The sequence below is a fragment of the Haliaeetus leucocephalus genome, unplaced genomic scaffold (genome assembly GCF_000737465.1).
Source record: "Haliaeetus leucocephalus isolate CR32 unplaced genomic scaffold, Haliaeetus_leucocephalus-4.0 Scaffold76, whole genome shotgun sequence".
Classification (NCBI taxonomy): domain Eukaryota; kingdom Metazoa; phylum Chordata; class Aves; order Accipitriformes; family Accipitridae; genus Haliaeetus; species Haliaeetus leucocephalus.
The window spans coordinates 2,886,418-2,904,464 of record NW_010972512.1 but is presented as its reverse complement, the minus strand read 5'-3'; the positions used below and the strand labels follow the sequence as shown (position 1 = coordinate 2,904,464).

The 18,047-nt window shown below is 46.1% G+C and overlaps 1 protein-coding gene across 2 annotated transcripts; it reads right to left on the bottom strand.

Moving 5' to 3' along the window:
* Nucleotides 1–86: 86 nt before the first annotated feature.
* SCYL3 (SCY1-like 3 (S. cerevisiae)) lies at nt 87–15,359 on the bottom strand. Of its 2 annotated transcripts, XM_010581553.1 has the most exons (13): nt 14,385–15,358; nt 13,671–13,856; nt 12,875–12,988; nt 11,837–11,893; nt 10,990–11,092; nt 10,281–10,392; nt 9,518–9,595; nt 7,185–7,324; nt 6,243–6,430; nt 5,540–5,711; nt 3,513–3,656; nt 2,167–2,903; nt 87–793 (listed from the first exon to the last, which is right to left on the bottom strand). In XM_010581553.1, exons 1-13 carry the CDS (start codon nt 14,547–14,549, stop codon nt 731–733), a joined length of 2,259 nt encoding a protein of 752 aa, XP_010579855.1. In that variant the 5' UTR covers nt 14,550–15,358; the 3' UTR covers nt 87–730. The 2 variants fall into 2 exon arrangements, with proteins under 2 accessions (XP_010579855.1, XP_010579848.1); XM_010581546.1 differs by lacking the exon at nt 87–793 and having other exon boundaries at nt 829–2,903; nt 14,385–15,359.
* Nucleotides 15,360–18,047: the final 2,688 nt, after the last annotated feature.

Below are 18,047 nucleotides of genomic sequence, written 5' to 3'. Positions count from 1 at the left end.
ATTTTTAAAATACACTCAAAAATAACAATTTAAGGCTCTATACTGTTCTCTGAATATACCTCTGCTGCTGGTTCCACTCCATGCATATCTTTTAAAAATAATCTTTACTGGTCACAGTTAAGAGCAGAAAGAATGCAGTGCTTAAGCCGTTTGTGTTCAGTGGTCCTTCACTGCACGGTTCCTAGCACCTCTTATGCTATCCACTGACAGAACTATATAAACAGAAATAAATAAGTTGAGTAAACTGTACATTCATCTTAAAAATCATCTCTTAGGAGCCATTTCTAAGAGCTTTACTTTTCTGAAAAAAAGAAAAAAAAAAGAAAAAGGCACATTAACCAAGGAACTCGATGTGACTTTCATTTATTGTCATCAGTTTTTCAGAGCAGGGATGAGTTCTGGAACAATCGCTTACACCGCTCTTGGCCTCCAGTAGCACATTAGGACCAACACACCCATCACGCCATTCCTCTTTCCGGTAGCAGTGGCGCGCACCACGGCTGGGCGTATTGCTTGAGTGCAGGCCTCACCCCTGCAGTTTTTGGCACAGACTGGAAAGGAGCATCCATTGCAAGAGATCGGGCCCCACAGGATCTTGCTGGCTGCTCCAGCAAGTGCCTGCCTTCTGGCAAAAGCAGTGCTGAGGTACTTATCCATTGTATTGGGGAAGCAGCGACTTCTCTTACAGAATCCAACACACCATAAATTGCCTTTGTTTCTTTCAGTCCCATTACCAGTTAGTATCATCTTCCCAGTTCAACTCCTCTTCTTCACCCCAGCCTGCAGCTTCAGCCTAGAATCACGTAAAATTACCAACATTAAGGCATGTGTACTGTACTTCTGTACTTAGCACAGCCACAGGAGCCAGCCAGTAGCCTGTGTAGCTTGCAATGGCAGAGCAAGAAAGACATTCATCCAGAATGCCGAATTTGACAATTCAAAAATGAAGTGCCAGTATTTGCAGCTACCTTGTTTCCTTTTGTAGTTAAAAGGTCTTTACCTTAAAGACAAGAGCAAACTAAGAGAGTCCTTTTTTCCTAAAATTGAAGCAAGAACTGGTTGTACCAAAACCACTTTCCATTAAGAACAGGATGGTATAAACTAGATGATTTCTTTCCCCCTAGGAAAGAGCTGTTGTCCTGCTTTATTCTAACACTATGAGTTTGGTCTCACCCATCCACTGACACAGCTCTTCTACTACTCCACAGCACTGACTGCACTACAGCGCGTGAATCCCTTCCCAAATGGGGTTGATATCACAACAGTGTGCCATTTTCAAACATCATAAACAACTTCAGTTTACATCCAAGACTCCTCTCCCCATGCTACCTGCTACCCCTGTGGTAGCTCTCTTGAGACTGAATTAGAAAAACAACTTGAAATCAACACCTATTCCCTAATGGAGTTATGTGTTCAGGGGGCAGTGTTGGGAGTGCTGCCTCCCCTCCTAGGAAACAGAAGCAGTCTCTGGAGTCTGTGATGGGGCTAGAGGGATTTACCTCCTTACTTAAAAAGGCAATTTTATAACCCCTCTGGTTCGTCTGAAACAGAGAAATGTCTCAGCTATTCTTTCATGAAAACAAAGCACCCAAAAAGCTTTACTCTACAATCCAGGGTTCTGGGTTCCTGATCTGTTATTTACAATGCTATTAGGTTTTCCCAGAAGAGCCAGGAGCAACACTCAGTCCTGAGCATCCTCTATGCTTAAAAGCCCCCTTCAGTTTGTGCATGGAGCCATGCCTGTTCAGCAGACAGGATCCAGCCTTGTTTTACCTGTCCAACAAACCAAGACTCTCCCTAATGTAGTGTAGGGTCCTTGCATCCAGGATACAGCAGGACACGTTAAAACTCCTTAGTCAGTGCCTTTAGTAGTGTACAAGTTAAGTCCACTCCCTCACTGTTTCTTAACACAGCTCTCTTGCTGCTGTAGTAACGGCCCACTGAATTACCTGGTGCCTGGTAAGATGCATCATTCAGGGCTCAGCATCTTGTATTCACATGTAAAGACTCAACTGTACAGTCGTATGCTGCTGATACTTCCTCAGGTTATCCACCATCTGATTAAGGAGCCAGCTGGTGCTACAACAGTGTGTTGTGCTATGTACATGCTTTTAGGATCCTCTCAAGTGTGCAGTCATTTAAACCCCACTGCCTATAGCTTCTTACCTCAATAAGATCAGCTGCTGCAAATTTGGATGAAAACAGCACATTCTGGGAGGCACCTTCTCTGCTGGATACTACACCAGAGTGACTGGGAACAACCGCTTCTGTCCTCGCTTCAGGTAAAATCAAGATAGCTGAAGAAGGTTTAATGTCTGGGATCATGTCAGCAAACCAGTCCAGCTCAGGGTCTTGTGTGGGTTTCCTCTTCACTTTGATCGTGAATTCTTCTCCTAGGCCAGACTCCGAAGAAGACTTCAACCTTTCCTGAAAGGTCATTTTTGGCAGCACAGTTTCTCCTAGTTGTTCCTGGTCGTCCCACTTGTCATTGCTCCAGCTGTTCCCAGGACAGGACTTTGCAGGGGGACTCAGTCTGAGGCTTTTGAATTCTTTGCTCAGTTGATGGGTACCCGGCAGAGGCCTTGGCATTTCAACTGCATCAGCCTGTGTCACAGTGAGGCAGTTTCCTGAGGACAGTTCAGGACTAGGACTGCTGGGCTCAAAGTCATCCCATGGCTTCTCATCTACATGATGTTCAGCAAAATAAGGTCTCACGTTGCCCCGCGGCTCTCGGGGCTGAATTTGAATGTTCACAGTTTTCTCAGTCTCTGTCTCCTCTGGCTCACTCCAGTCTGGCCACTCCTCTGCTGGCTTTTCAGAGGTAGTCAAAGAGCTCCTGCTGCTCCCTAGCATATTAATGCTTCCAGGCATTCCATTCAGGGGGGACTGAGTGTCATGCTCACCTATAGAAGACAAAGGTGTTGTTACATACTCATTGCAAGAGAGCAAGTGTAGAGACAGAGTTGTGCCTAAACCTCCTTGACATCACAGGTGGCACCTGGCATGGAAATAAGCCAGTAATGCTGACTGAAAGATGCTTCAGCGCTAAGCTCCTCTTGTATTAGAAAGCACGGCCACCTTCCTGCTTGCAATGGAGGGGTATTCATCTCAAAGCCCTGGGGCAATAAAAGCTGACTGCTGATAAGCAATAGGTGACTGAAAAAAGGCAATGAAAGTAAACTGAGTCCGCTTCTGAGGCCAGAGAATGAGCTGACCTATAAATCCAGTGTATCGGCCAAGCTGTGGGAGGGGTGAAAAAGCACAGCAGAGAACCTGCCATAAGGAAACAGAAATTCAAGGCCAGTCAGCCAGCAGTCTGTGTATATCATGATTCCCAAATAACTATTCCCTAGGAAGTCAAGGGTCAACACTCTCCTTCCTTCACTGTTACCTTCCTTGGTTCACTGAATCTTTCAGATCAGCACACAGGGAAAACGAACATCTTTTCAAGCAACACTTCATTTGTAGAACACTTGATTTCTAAAAAAGGAAGAGCTAGGGCTAAGTTTTACCTGTCTTTAAAGCCAGTGGATTGTCTTGCTGCACAGAAAGCTTCTTGACAGGTACCTTTCCAGTGATGGGGAACACACTAGAATTGATCTTCAAGGGCCGACAGGTTTGATTTCTCTGATTGCTTGCAACATGACTGGGGGAGTCTGCAGCGATAAAAGAAAAGGAAGGACACCAGGTCCACAAGGTGTATTGTCAGTCTTAGCTGAAACTGCCCGCAGCATTGCAGTGGTCTTATTTACAACACTGACAAGCAATACTGAATGAAGACTAGTGCAGCAATCCAACAGCTGCACCTCTTGAGCTGTATATAACACAATACTCCTCTGTTCCTGCCATCTGCAGCTCTTGCCAGTACAAAGTTTGGGCAACTGTAAATGGTCAGTTTCTGCTGATACGTTCTTTCAAGAAATACACAATGAACAAACTGATTATGATCAGCACAGATGCTTAAAAAATGCTGTCTGCCACCTGGCTGGATCCAAAACCCCAGCTTCTGTACTGCACGGCATCACAAATCCCCTGTTTACCTGCCTCTCACACAAAAGCACAGCACTCACTGATAGTCACAACAATTCAAAGCATAAGCAAACTCATGCAACTACACAAACCCTCTTTTATGCTTGGACATGAGCAAACCAGCTTACAGGAACAAGAGTCTCTACCCTGAAGGCTGTATGACAGCCTCCCTTGTACCACACCTGAGGTGAGGTGGGGTGGTTGGCAGTCAAGGCCATGCTTTGAAGCTGCACAAGGCAGGTTTGTTTCCCTGGGCCAGTGATGATAGCTCAGCAAGCACCTAGTTCCACTTCATTTTGGGGAGTTGTGGCAGTGATTCACCAGCAGCAGCCTCAGCTGTGTGAGGCCCTGTTGCCACCACCCCAGAACAGCATGGCTTGGGCCATGGCTGCACCTGCTTCCACCGCCTCCTGTGCCTGTCCAGGCTAGGGGTTACCAGCACAGCCAGAGACACAGGGCCTGCGGCACAGGAAAGGACTGCAACTAACACACAGAACCCACCCCCTCCCCAAAGTGCCCTTGATAAAAGGTACATCCTTTTAGGGGCTTAAGCAAACAGCTTATTAAGCCTCACATGTTCAGTCTCTAGTACTGGTTTTTGCAAGTCATCACACTGTTGAGGACAAAGGGGGTTTTTTTTGTTGTTTGTCAATAGTTAAATCAGGTCTAATTTTAAATATCTTCTGAAAAAATAAACCTGGTTTTAGCATACAATCCAAAGGGGTTTATTTACTATAGTCTACTAAATCAATAATGTAAAGAAAAATAATGCAACAAGCCATCCACAGATTTTAATAAAGGGTGGTAGCTGTCGGTACACACACCATCAGGAAGAAAACATTTATACTTAAATTGAGCTCTATCATGCATTTCATTTGGTATCTATGTGTCTAAAGTAGAACAAATGCTGATTCTTCCCTCCAGTTATAAGCATTCTTAGTTTCAATATCCAGAAAAGCTTTCTCTTGGTACACTTGGTTCCAAGTTATCTAGCAGGTGCAGGGACTACTGTCTTCATTTGGATTAGCTGAAAAGCCTCCCGAGAGCTGAGAAAATAGGGAAGTTTGTACTCCTTTTCCAATCTATGAATAGAAATTGGGGGAAGAGGATGAGATTTACTATTTTTAAAAACATGAGGGACAGAGGGAATATTAAACAACTATCTGGATAAGTACGCAAGTCCTTTAGAAGGGCAATATGGTTTTTCCACCAAAGACAAACACACACACTTAACAAATCTCCTTTACTTATAGAGATTCTTAAAGGAAGAAGAGATTTAAGTTTTTTTCCATATATTTCCTACATTTAAAATACTTTCACATAACTCTTCTTCTGATATCAATTCTGTATCTGCAAACAGTACCTAATTTAGAATTGAAGTTTAGCTGCAAATTAGCTTTTTTTCAATTAACCTGTCAACAGCAACAGATTAATCATCCAAGAAGTTCTGCCTATGTTGCTCGGACAGAATGGGCAAGAATCCCAAGAGCACTCTGACCATATAATTTACCTTCAGGGGAGAGATCAGCAGTTTTCATGAAACTTGGCGCAGAGCTTTTGAAAATCTTCGTTCTTTCTCCACCTACAACTACTTCAGGTCCAAGCAGGGAGACGAGAACTGCTAAGCTGTGCAGTGTTATCGCAACAATAGAGTCACTGGTATCTCGAAGGCCCAGCAATACCTACACCAAGAACATAACAACATTACCAAGAACAGAAAATTCTGCTTTTTCACTTCTTTCCCCTTTAAATGTTATATTTGCAGCACATTTCATTCCTACGATCTCCCACAGCTCTCAGTAGATACTGGACATTATTCTGTAGCATAAAATCAGCCTACCACTTTGTGTTACAAGCTAAAGAGAGTGGCTGATCCCAGTGCCTGGCGAGCACTGGACCCTAACGCCAAGGCACCCTGAGCTTAGATCACTCCTCCAATCTTGACAGCTGTGGTGTAAAACAGAAACACGGTCTCTTGTTGGGAGGCTGCCAGTCAAGGCCGGCAGGTATCAGCACAGGTGGTGTGCGTGACAGAGGGCACTGGAACAAAACTAGTACTACAGATCGGGATGGGGTGTAAGGGTTAGGGCTTGTATAGAAGGAGGTTGCAAACTGTTTGTGGCCAGCACTGAGATTCTAACTTTGAGCTAAGAACCAACCCGAGCAGCAGAAATCGCATGTTCTAGAAAATACTGCGTATTGCTGTCCTTAACCTGTGGCAATATGATGTTTTTCAACTCCTCCCGAGAGAACAGTTCTGCATAGGCATGAATGTGAGACAGCAACACCATTCGAACGTGCTCCTCGTGAACCTCAAATAGCTTCAGCAGCACAGGAATGACATGCGTTTGGAACAAGGCTGGCGACAGGAGGCAGCTGGTCTGGCTTTCTCCAGTTTGCTCTAGGGAAGAGAGGTGAAGATGGGAAAAGCCTGCTTCAACAAGGGACAGCCCAGCCAAAATCTACTTGCTGAGAAACCATCACAGCTGAGATCTACAGTGTCACCCCACTGCCAGGTCTGATTCTTTGTCAGCTGCCAACACAGCTTGCCTGGGACATCAGAGATGGGAGGGAGGAGAGGCAGCAGTGCCAGTGGCTGTTGCTTAACAGCAATGGCTCTTGAACACTGAAGGTCAAACCGTCACAAGACAGGTATTACTTGGCTGAAACACCAGTAGCTATTTAGGAAAAACTTTAAAGATATGGGAGGCAAACAGCAGAGACAGACATAGTTGGGGATCCAGCAAGACATGCTGAACACCTCTTGCAGAGGAAAGGAGAAGAGACTGAGCACCCTTACAGGAGAATGAGTAGAGTGGCAGAAGAAAAAAGGGGAGGCAGGGTAGGGGAAAGGCGAGAAGGGGACATACACAGTGAGCCACTGGGAAAGCCGGTACAACAGCTGGGGAGGCTGGGGGGACATGTAAACCTGGGAAAGAGCCCAGGCAATTCCTAATTCTCCTCCCAGTATCAGCAGAGCAGTGGAAAGTACTGCAAATGGGGAAGCACACATAACTGTCCTTTCCCGTTCTCTATGTTACAGTATTTGTTCTGGTTAAACACCACTACTCCCTTGATTCAATGGAATGACCACTCTGAATTAATTCCAAACTTGTCAGTAATAATTGCGAAGAGAGAAAGTATTGAAAGGTCACCTTTCTTTGGACCCAGCAGATGAGGAAGAAAACTCTTGACAGCTACAGGTTCTGCAAACACAAACTGATTGAGTAGAAGAGGCACCAGCCGTGATGCTATCAGCTCCTCTGACAAGCCAGCCACCCTGTCCAGCAGGAATCTGCGTTCCAGGAGAGAAAGATTAGTATCAAGACAGCCTTCCATGCATTTATGACTGTTTCCCTTAATATCGCTTTCCCCTCTTTTTGTGTCTGCTTCATCTCCTAGAGACAGCATCCCATCACAGCCTCTCATTCTGCGTGCACTCTAACCTAGAAGGACAAGGCTCTGCTCCTGCCTGAGGCTTTCAGGCAAGGGTAACACAAAACAGGAGCCAGAGACACATCCTGTAAAACCCCACACCCAGATCACAGGCTGTCACAAGCACATCCAGAAGCACCACCGCACCTTCAGTTGGCACATGAAGACTTCCCCCTCTGAGAAGCTGCCCACTGCTGTGGCATCAAACTGCCTCAGGGCTGGTATCTCCCATGAAGTGCTATGGCGTTAAAACTGCAGAAGAGATTTGTCCTCTCAACCCACAGCCTGGTGCATGGCAAGAGTTTTCCTACTGCTTGAGAAAAGGCTGTTGTACCCACCACACAAGGGAATTTTCCCTTGCAAAAAGGGAATCCCATTTTGAAACCACTTCTATCTAATACATTTTAGAGGTGGCCAGGGTATGGGCTGGGTTTATTTATTTAAGTCACAGAGTTTGATTTTTTGCAACTGCTCTTCCTTGTAAGATTTTAATTTTTAAAATATCAGTAACAGTTACTGCTTTTCTCTAGGCTTGGAGGAGACTAAGAGCAATAGTGCACATGCTATGAAAGCCCCTCTGCCTCATAAAAGGGGCAACACTGCCATATCTTTAAGAAAAGTATTCACTCCCTCCCTCAGTAAACACTGCTGTTAAAGACAGTGGGAACCATTCTGAATGCTCCTGCTAAGATCCCCTTTCTCCTCTTATTTCCTCCACTTAGTCTCAAACTAGTGGAATCAAACTAGTGTTACCGCTGATGGTGATGACAGAAGTATAAAACAGGCAGGAAAAATAGCTCTGTAGGAACACCCAGGCTCTTTTACATGGAAAAAGAAAGAAAAATTCACCTTATCCCTTTTTCAGGCCGAGATAATGCCATGACTACATGGAAGCTTCCCTTAGAGAAAACTTCTTGGGGACTATGACAATAGGATTTCCTGCAGATGCTGCACTACTGCAGCTGAGACAACCACTACCGACAACAGCTTTACCCTGACAGGGCTAGCACCACAAGGTTAATTCACACAACTTGTCTTACTGAAATCTCTCTTATTAGCAGTTTACAAGATCTGCCTAAATGGAAAAAAAATTGCAGCCTCAAGAGGTGCCTGGAGCTAGATTTCCCTTTTTAGCAAAGTTGCATCTAAAATAAAGCTACTTCTAAGAACAAGGCAAGAGAAAGATTCTTTTTTTCCAGCACATTAAAAGAAGGGCTCTGATATTTTAGAGCATTTTGAAACTGGGCAGATAGCCTTTGTGTAAAGCAACAGGACCCCAGGACAGCTCCAGTGAGGAGCTGTTCAACAGAGCTTGAGTAGATAAGCTGTTAGGCCGCGCTCCCTCCTCTACTGCAACACTACAGCACATGAATGGGGTTTCCAAATGATTCCTGGTTAGCCGTGGTGCGGTGGGAGATGGGACACTGCTGCTAAAGTGGGTGGAAGAGAACCAGAATAATTTAACTTCTGCTAGTAACATCAACATTATGCCCCACAAAGTGCAATAACTCAATTAGAACATGAGCAATGGAAACATTCTTTCCTTTTCATATTCCTGTACTCCTGGGAAAGGTTCTGTTCTCGGCCCTGCAGGAGTTCAACCCAGCTGCTAGCAAGCAGATGCGATTCAGAAAAGCAGCCCTTAAGCGATGTATGTCACTACAGTGCAATTTGACTGATTGTCCAGCAACATCAATTGGTCTAGCAGGTAAAACCACTGCTGCCCATACAGCTGTACACAGCGTCACTCCGGAGGCTGGCAAGTATCAGAATGATGCAGAGCCCAGCAGGTACCGCTCCTCCCAAACACCAAACCATTCACAAGAAATTGGGAAAGGAGGGAGTGAAGAGTTTCCTCTCTGATGCTTTCATTACTTTGGCTGGAGTACCCAAAAATATTACAAAGCAAACAATGTTGGACCAAAGCAATCAAAATCTGCCACCTGAGGAACTACCTCTCCAGCCACTAGCCTTCCCAGGTTCCCCCCACAATCCCATTCATCAGAAGTATTTCTGAAATAAGAAGCTTCCAGATCATAGTTCCTTCACTTACTTGAAAAATTCAGTTTTTTCCTCCTCAGACTTTAGTGTTAAGGTCTTCAGAAAATTCACAACTTCCAGAAAATCATTCCTAAGCACAAATATGTAGGCTGTCAAGTGTGATCCTTATTGATGCTTAAACCACCCACAACTAAGAGATTGCAAATCCCCATCTTTCATTTATCAGAGAGAACTAGACAGAGGGATACGAGTCAAAAGCCGGTGGGCCAAGAACGCCAGCACAGAGATGTGACCAGTTACCCGAAAGCTGCATCTGCACAGTGCTGCACTTTGAAGTCAGCAGTTCACGTGGAGACCTGGGGCAACACGGCATCAGCCACCTCTGACCACCTTACCAGGGCAACGAGGAGAACCAAGTGCCACCTTTCGCTAATGCCACCACCCAGAGAAGCACTCAGGTGACAGCAGACACAGCTCTTTGTGGATTATCTCGGAGCCTGCTTTGCTCCAGTGGTATCACTAATGATTGTATTTTCTAGAGCATTTCCCACCACCTCCCACAAGCTTGGAGAGGTCCAACTGACTAACTAAGGGGCACACTTCTGTCACCACTGCTAGCACAGCACCTCATTTGGAAGGCTGATAATGCTTTCTTAATTTAAGAAGCTTTTGTCAAAGATCCCTGTAAGAGGTAGGGATTAAGTCTGCGCTTCCCATCTGCTAAGTAACACACCTTCACAAAATCAACACATTTGCAACACAGAAATAAGCAGTACCAAGACGTACCAAGAGAGGCAGGATATTCCTTTCCTTACCTGAAGAACTCATGAGACACTAAGCTGGACAGTGGTGGACGACACTTTGGATCTGGATTCAGCAGTGTACAGTGCAAGGTTTGCTGAAAGCTGGAGAGAATATCTGCTGAAACTGAAATCCAGAGCACCTACAGTTAGATTTCTCTCTCAAGAATGAACAAGCAATGTTCAGGAGTCCTCCACCCTCCCCCAAACTTATTTTTAGCTCTATTTGATAGCAAACTTGCTCATATCTGACCCTAAAAGGGAAAATAGCATTTCCATTTCTCTTCCTAAGCTGCTTGGCTAGTGGGGCACCAAGGAGTGCTACTGTCCTCCCAGGAAGCTTCCTGCTCCCCCTCTGCCAGAAGGCAGCAGCCCCCGCTCTGTTGTGGTACACAACATCCATGTGCCCATGTCCATAACCCTTGATGAAGGCAGCTGGTGGGGCAGGAGCAAGCGAACCTCTGATTGCTGCAGAGCAGGTTTGGGAGTGCTCGTGTTACACGGGCTGGTGGCCTGCAGCCACATCTGACCATGTTCAAATGCAGCAAAAGGGGAATACAGGGGAAGCCGAGGTCTGCATTTTAACTTAGCAAACACAAAGAACAATGGCCACCGAACCTGTAGCAAATCTGCCAGTTGCAACAAAAGGCAAATAGCTCAACACGCGCAAGGAATAAGCTACAGAGGCCTGTCGATAGCAAAATAAACTTGTGTCGTTCTTTACCCTGATCATTTAGGACTGTCAGGAGATTTTCAACCATTGTTCCAAACGCGTAGGCATCCCTTGCGTGCCCATAGCTGTTGGGCAGAATTTTGAAATCTGCAGACTGAAAATAAACCCCAAAAGATCAGTAAAGCAGGAGTTTATGAAATACTTGGTAGTTTCCATGAGTTTCTATTCCCGCCCCCCTGGCATATACACTCTCCAATTTTTTTATAGCATCAAAGCTCCACTGAGTATCCTACAAGTAGAATATTATGCTAAAAAAACCTCCACGGGGGAATTTATAACCCAAAGGAGCAACTACATCACGATGAAATGGTTCCCTGATGAATGCACGCAACAATTGCAGGTCAACACCTTTCAGCATTTCTATGGAAACAGGTGATAATTAGAGAAAGAGCGCTTTTTTAGCATAAGCAACTCGTAGGATGCTTAATGGATAGGAGGTGACTAACAAGTGAAAAAACAGGCTGTTAGGAGAGCTACACAACCGTGTGACCACAGTGATCTGGGCATTCTCAGCAACTACTCTGTAATTTTTGCAAAGCTTTGGTGATTTAGAAGCACTAAAGCTGCAACGCAAAGTGTTTGAAAAATAGTATGAGAACCTGCTGTCCCATCACTCCTCATTCAGAATTTCACGTCCCTGTGCCCAACACCATTCCCAAACCAGGGATGGGACAGAAGGGGGAATAAAGGAAGAGAGTAAACCTCAGATATTATCCAATAACCACTTCCTCCCACTGAGGCATAAGAAAATAAAACATGTGAATGAAAACTATTTCCTGAACATTTCACTTCTATTTGTTGCCAGCAAGAAGTTCCTCCAGCGAGCGATGTTACTCACCATCTCCTCACAAGGGATGCACGACTGGTCTCGTACCGACTTGACATGACAGAGGAACTGGAAGGAGAAGAGGGGAGACATGAGCTGCCTCGATTGCTTATCTGTGCCAAGCAGCAGAGGTAGGGTCTCCCCGCATGCCAGGGCTGAACGTGTGGCAGGAGGTCTGCCCCTGCCCCTTCAGCTGGCACCGAGGGCAGGCTGCACTTTGCTCTGCCCAGCGGGGAAGCACAAATGGACCAGGTGTGAAGCACCAAGCTGACAGAAAGCAACTTCAGGGCATCACGGCCAACTCATCCCTTTAGTCCTCAGTCCTACCGTCCCACATGATCCTTCTGGACAGGGAAAGGATTTCATGAGCTTTAGCAGTGAGGTTTTACAGCCATGCTCTTTGCATTGTTGTGCACCACCATGCACACCAGTTGTGTGTCTGCCTGATCACTTCTGAAAGGTGATACACACCAGGGACATTCAATACAGTTTGTGAAGGATTTGTGGATCCTCTGGGAGAAAAGGCAATATACATTTACGACACAGTGCCAGGCTGCAGCAATGACTCTGCACAGCACGCAGCAGAAATCAAACCAGGCATTTTTGTGCTAAGACCAGTAACAAGCAATGAAGATGCCAGCAGCAAAACCTAAGGAGTCATTTAAATAATTTTCCTTATTGATTCATCTCAACCTGGATCTTCCTGCTTCACACTAAAGCTTTTTTTTTTTCAGTTTGTTAAATCAGTGCAGAGGAGCGAAGATTTCTCGCTCTCCCCGGTCTTAACCTACCCTGCAGCCAGCAGCCTCCCTTAGAAAAGTAGCTGCTTTTTGGCTAATGAGGAATTAGTTTCTGTTTGTGTAGTTGTAGTTTATAGTTATGGTGTCCCTAGAGCAAATATTCAGGTCAGAGCTGGAAGTGAGCCAACACGCTTAATAGTAAATTCAGATAACTGGAAGGACTTGGGCCTTCACATCCATAGATAGGCAGCTTCAGCAGGCCAGGAGCCCTCTCCCAGGCATCAGAGGGTGCACTTCGCTTGGCTCTTACCTCTGGGGTGGCTTCATTGAAGTTACAGACTGTTTCCATTCCTCCCAGCTTCCAGTGCCCATCCTCACTTACAAACACAGATGATAAACAGACATTGTTATGTGTTAGGTTTCCCTAAAACAGAGGGGAAAAAAAAAAAAAAAAGGATAACAGACTTGGGGATAGATGAAGATGTAAAATCTTAATCAGCACTAATTACGTGCTGCGAGGAGCTGAGGAGAAGCTGCCAAAAAGCACACAATTCTAAAGGTCCTTTGGGATTTTATAGGTGACTAGCAGATATCAGGCAGAAAGGCTGGGGTTTTAGAGTAAACAAAGCTCCAATTGTCACAGCCCTTGCAATGCAACTGTAAATCCAAAGACTTCCAACTATGAACACAAAAGCTACAGTCTGAGCTGAGATTTAACTGCAGTTCTGGACAAACACACAGTGCCAAAACACGAGAGTGGTGACACCAATCTCTTGCCACATGGCAACATGTAAATGAATGCCATCATGAAGGCTGAGCAATCCCATTTCACTAAAGTAAGAAGCACTGCAAGCAGATGTCAATTCACAAATTGAGAACCGCTCCCTTACTTCCAAAACCCACAGCATTTTCAGTCACCCTTCCTCCTACGAAGCAGCCAATGATTTTAGCAGTTTCAGCCTCAAAGAACTGCGGGATGTGTGTTTGTCTTTTTGTGAGGAACCAGGAATGAGACAGTCATCCAGGCAAGCCCAGATACAACACTCTCCTGTCACATTTCATCTGGCTCCCACCAAAGCCTGATGACTGCTGCAGACAGTACCTACCCTGTCATGGAGGAAGATGAGCGCCAGCAACACGTCGTAGATCCCTGCGCAGATTTCTGCAGAAGAGAGCACCTCCAGAACCATCTCCAAAGGCTTCACACGTTCTGTAACCAGGTGGATTCCATTTGCTTCCACAGTACAAGAGAGGAAGCGCAGAAGGCAAGGGTGGCGCAAGGTTTTCAGGTGCTTCCAGAAACAAAGACATCTGTTAAATCTCATCCAAGGCATCTCTTTTGGCTGCAGAGCTTAGTCTTGTACTTTTAGCCATGTTTTCTGCTTGAACTTAGACAGCTCCTACCTGCTCCTCAGCAAGCACTGAGCACACTCAATCACTTATTACAGAACTTTTATAATACATCTAGATACTAAGTCTTACACAGAATAAAGACAGTATTTTTGGTAGGATCCACCCAAGAAAGACTCTCTGACTTATATCCGCAGGAAGAGACCAGTACTCTGCAACATAATGCAGGTATTGCTATCTGAACATCGCTTCCCGCCACTGCTCACATCGTGCGGTGCACGATGAGCTTCACAGCTGCAGATCCCCTTTTCCTCCCTGCACAGCAGCTGTTTGCAGCCAGGGTCAACTTTGACCTTTTCTCCAGCCCTTACTCCCCAGAGGGTTTGACCCTCATTAACTGATTCCCACCCCTCCAAGAAAAAGGAGGGACAGCTCTGACAAGTCTGTCCCAGGCACACTCTCTACAGTACCTTGGCAGCTTTATTAACCTTATCTTCATTCTCTCGCTTGTACACAAAGACCGAAGCAAGTTTGCCATCTTGCAGCACAGCCGGGTAAATTGTGTGTCCAGTTGGCAGTGCGAACGGTGGCTCTTCTAGTGTGTAGCTCTTTAAAGCGCTGTTCTCCGAGCCCATCACTTGCAGAGTTCGGCCGTTGTGGAGGTTCCCTTTTGATGACAAACAGGCCTTTGGGTGGAGGAAGATTTTTTTTCAGACAGATTTAGTTCCGGCGGGCACCGTCCAGCTCACCTTCAGATCATTTTCTGCAAAGCATGAAACAGCCATGAAGAACCTCCTCCTGCCAGTATCCTCTCCTTCAGTTTAAGGACAAGAATAAAATCCCCATTGTTTATTTTGTGACGGAAACCAGATGTCCACAAAAGGGTTCAGATCAACAAGCAAGCAGCTCTCTAGCTGTGGAGCTAGGACTGTGCTGGCATCTGTGTCAGCATCACCACCAGACATCACCAGCTCTGACACACAGATGAACAGACAGTACAGCATCCACAACTAGTCCTTGAACTGGCTACCAAACCAAGAATCCACCAAAACAAGGTTCCACCAATACCCGCAGTCATGCAGACACCTACTCCAGAGGTTTAATTCAGATTAAGCACCGTCAGCAGTTAGGAACCATGACTGTCACGACCTTAGGGCACAAGGAGCCCTCGGCCTTCCTAAAAGCAGGCATTCCTCAATTCTCCAAGCCACAGAGGATTTCAGTGGAGCTACAGTCAGGTAACCTCCTCCAGTGGCATGCTTTTCACCCCTGGATTACCTTCTCTCCATCTGACAAATATTCCATCTGCCTGCCAACCCTTCCTTCTTCCCACAGCCTCTTTCAGGAAGAGGCTGACACAGATTTTTATGCTGCTTCCTCACATACAAAACTGGTAAAACAAACAGGCTGATTACAGAGGCTCTTTTAGAAAACACTGACCGAGCATATGCTCTGTAATCAGGCTTGTGATTGCAGGCTATGGGCGAGACCCCAAATACTGGTCTGTATACAGAAGTTAGCAAACAATCTTTAGTAATAAGAGAATGAGAGAGCAAAACCTCAGTTGTCAGGAAAAGTGGGGAAAAAGAATTGCCCACCCCCAAGCATTTTTTGCAACTGGAGAATCACTTTATGGTGGTTGTTTCAAGCCACGACCCGAGACTTCAGGAAGGCAACAACACGGGACTCTCTCAGCTCCCCGATAGAGCTGTTCCAGCAAAGCTGCTGCTCTGGCCCCTCTCCCACTTCTCTAGTTCAAGCCCCCCCCAGGAGCTCGAAGGTCAGCAGTGCTGGGGGCCTTTTGGAGAGAGTGCTGGTCTGTTAGGGTTTCCTGGCTTCTCTTCACTGCTTCAGTTAAGAATTAATTATATAAATGATTGCCTCTCCCCCCTTTCCCCATAAGTGTCCTATATTTAAACATGTTATGATCTGATGTTTTTACTAAATGTAAATATGCCAACTGCACAACCCACTAGTCAACAAAAGCACTGGGAAGGAGCAGAATGCTCCCTTTTTAATAGACTTCACACAAATCCTTGCTCACGCATCACTTAATTACCTTTGTTAGCCAACTTCTGTAACAAACAGGTAGCTACCACTCTAGATGTGCTTCTTGCTGGGAGGAATGAACCCTATGAACACATTAGATATGGGAACCAGAACACATTACTGCTCTTAACTGTTTGACGTGAACAGACCTTAACCCTCCAGATTATACAACCACTACAGCCTGAAATTGTAAGTTTTTGGTTTTGGTTTTTTTTAAATTGAGCTTCTGTGTCCTGATCCACCTAAAATCTAAAGCTGAATTAACTACAGAACACACAACTTCCTCTCATTCTCTCCCCTCTAGTGTCAGGGATGGCTCTGCACCTTTTCAGTACCGATTCCTTTAATGTGACCTTTATGAAATAAAGGGAAAGCTATAGAAGTCTAAACTGCAGCTTCCCAGCACCACACAGAGGGGCTAGCAGGTGAAAAGGAAACACAATGCAGCAGTTACACACATTTCTAAAAATGACTTTCTTGTGAACTCTTTGGCACAAAAGGATTCGCACTGCCCCAAGGTGAAGGGCTTCCTCTCCAGCCGGTCCCTGGGAGCTCTGCTCTGGCTCTCCCCAGGTTAACCTTCCACACCTGTGTGTGCAACCACACTGGCTGCTCCTCCTGGGCCTAGCTGAGTGCTTTTATCTGCACTCTTTGCTCTTTTCAGCTTTGCTTTGGTTGCTAGCACTGCTTTAATTATTTCTCAGTCAGATTTTGCATAGGACAGCTCAAAGTATCTGAGCTGACCTAGTGCTTCACGTTCTTCCAAACACATATGGACATATTCACCAGTTACAAATTTGGCTGCAGAGACACCCACAGTTCAGAAATACTGTAACATCAGAGTAATTCAGATAACTGCGATCTACTCAAGTGCCACTGTATGACAACCAGCTCCAAACAAGCATCCCCCACTCCAGGTAACTGCCTCTCAGGAGGAGCCAGCAACTCTCAGTATCAAACGCCAAACACCTTCAAGCGAGCAGCTTCCAACAACCATGCCGCAAGAGCAGCCTGCAGAATCACGAGCCACACTTTTCAGGAACGCGTCAGCTCCGCAAAACTATCGCTTGGTTTCTTTTCTTTTTCACAGCACTTCAAAACATGTTGGCTACTGAAACTCCAGCAGGCAAAAGCACTTGCGAAGATGTACGTCTGGGTGTGGCCAAAGCCCGTGGAAGAATTCTTCTGATGCTAAAATAAACTGTCAGTCACACAACTACATTGCATAAGGACCACATATGCTTTGTGGGTTGAGAGCATTACCCGCATTAGAACCCTTTAATGTCTTATTTTCAATAAACCATAAACACAAACACTAGATATAACACACAGTGCACTCTGAGATGGAAAGGAGCCCAGCAGCGAAAGACAGAGGGACCGGTAGTTAAAAACAATTTGGGTTTGCTACCATAAACAGTGTTAAGAGTTGGAATTTCAATTTAGCTTCTTTCTGGAGCGATAACACCCAGCATATGAGGTATGCATCTGAAACACACACACACTAAGCCCTGTCACTCCACAGCTGAGAGCGAGGCGGTTCACGGCTTTCCACTTGCCCTGCCCGCCAACTCCCCTGCCAGCAGAGCCTCCTGGAAGCCGTTGTCAGAGGTGATGGGAGCTTTGCTCCCAAAGCCAGAGGTTTCCCAACACAGCAACTGCAAACGTCAAGTGGGCACCTTGCACAGGCAGGAGGGTGATCAATAGGCAACGGCCTCTGTGGGAAAGGAAGCGTGGTTTCACTGCACCTTCTGAAGGACGGTTCAGCCCTGGGCACCGGGCAGGAGGAAAGAGCAGCCACTTTAACGCGGAGGGCTCCCCGAGGGACACCAGCGTAAGACCAGCTGCCGGGAACAACGCCGCTGCCTACAGCGCACTCAAAACAACTACAGTCACCAAGGCGGCATTTACCTTCCCTCCCCCGCTCAGAAAACCGAGCTTCTGCCCCGGCCGCAAACCCTACTGCGAGCTACCAACACCCGCGGGGGGGCGGGCAGCGCTACCCTTTTCCGAGCCGGCCGGCAGGACCCGTCCTGAGCGAGGCCGGAGGCACCGGCTGCAGCCCGAGCAGCCGAGCCGGCCGGCCC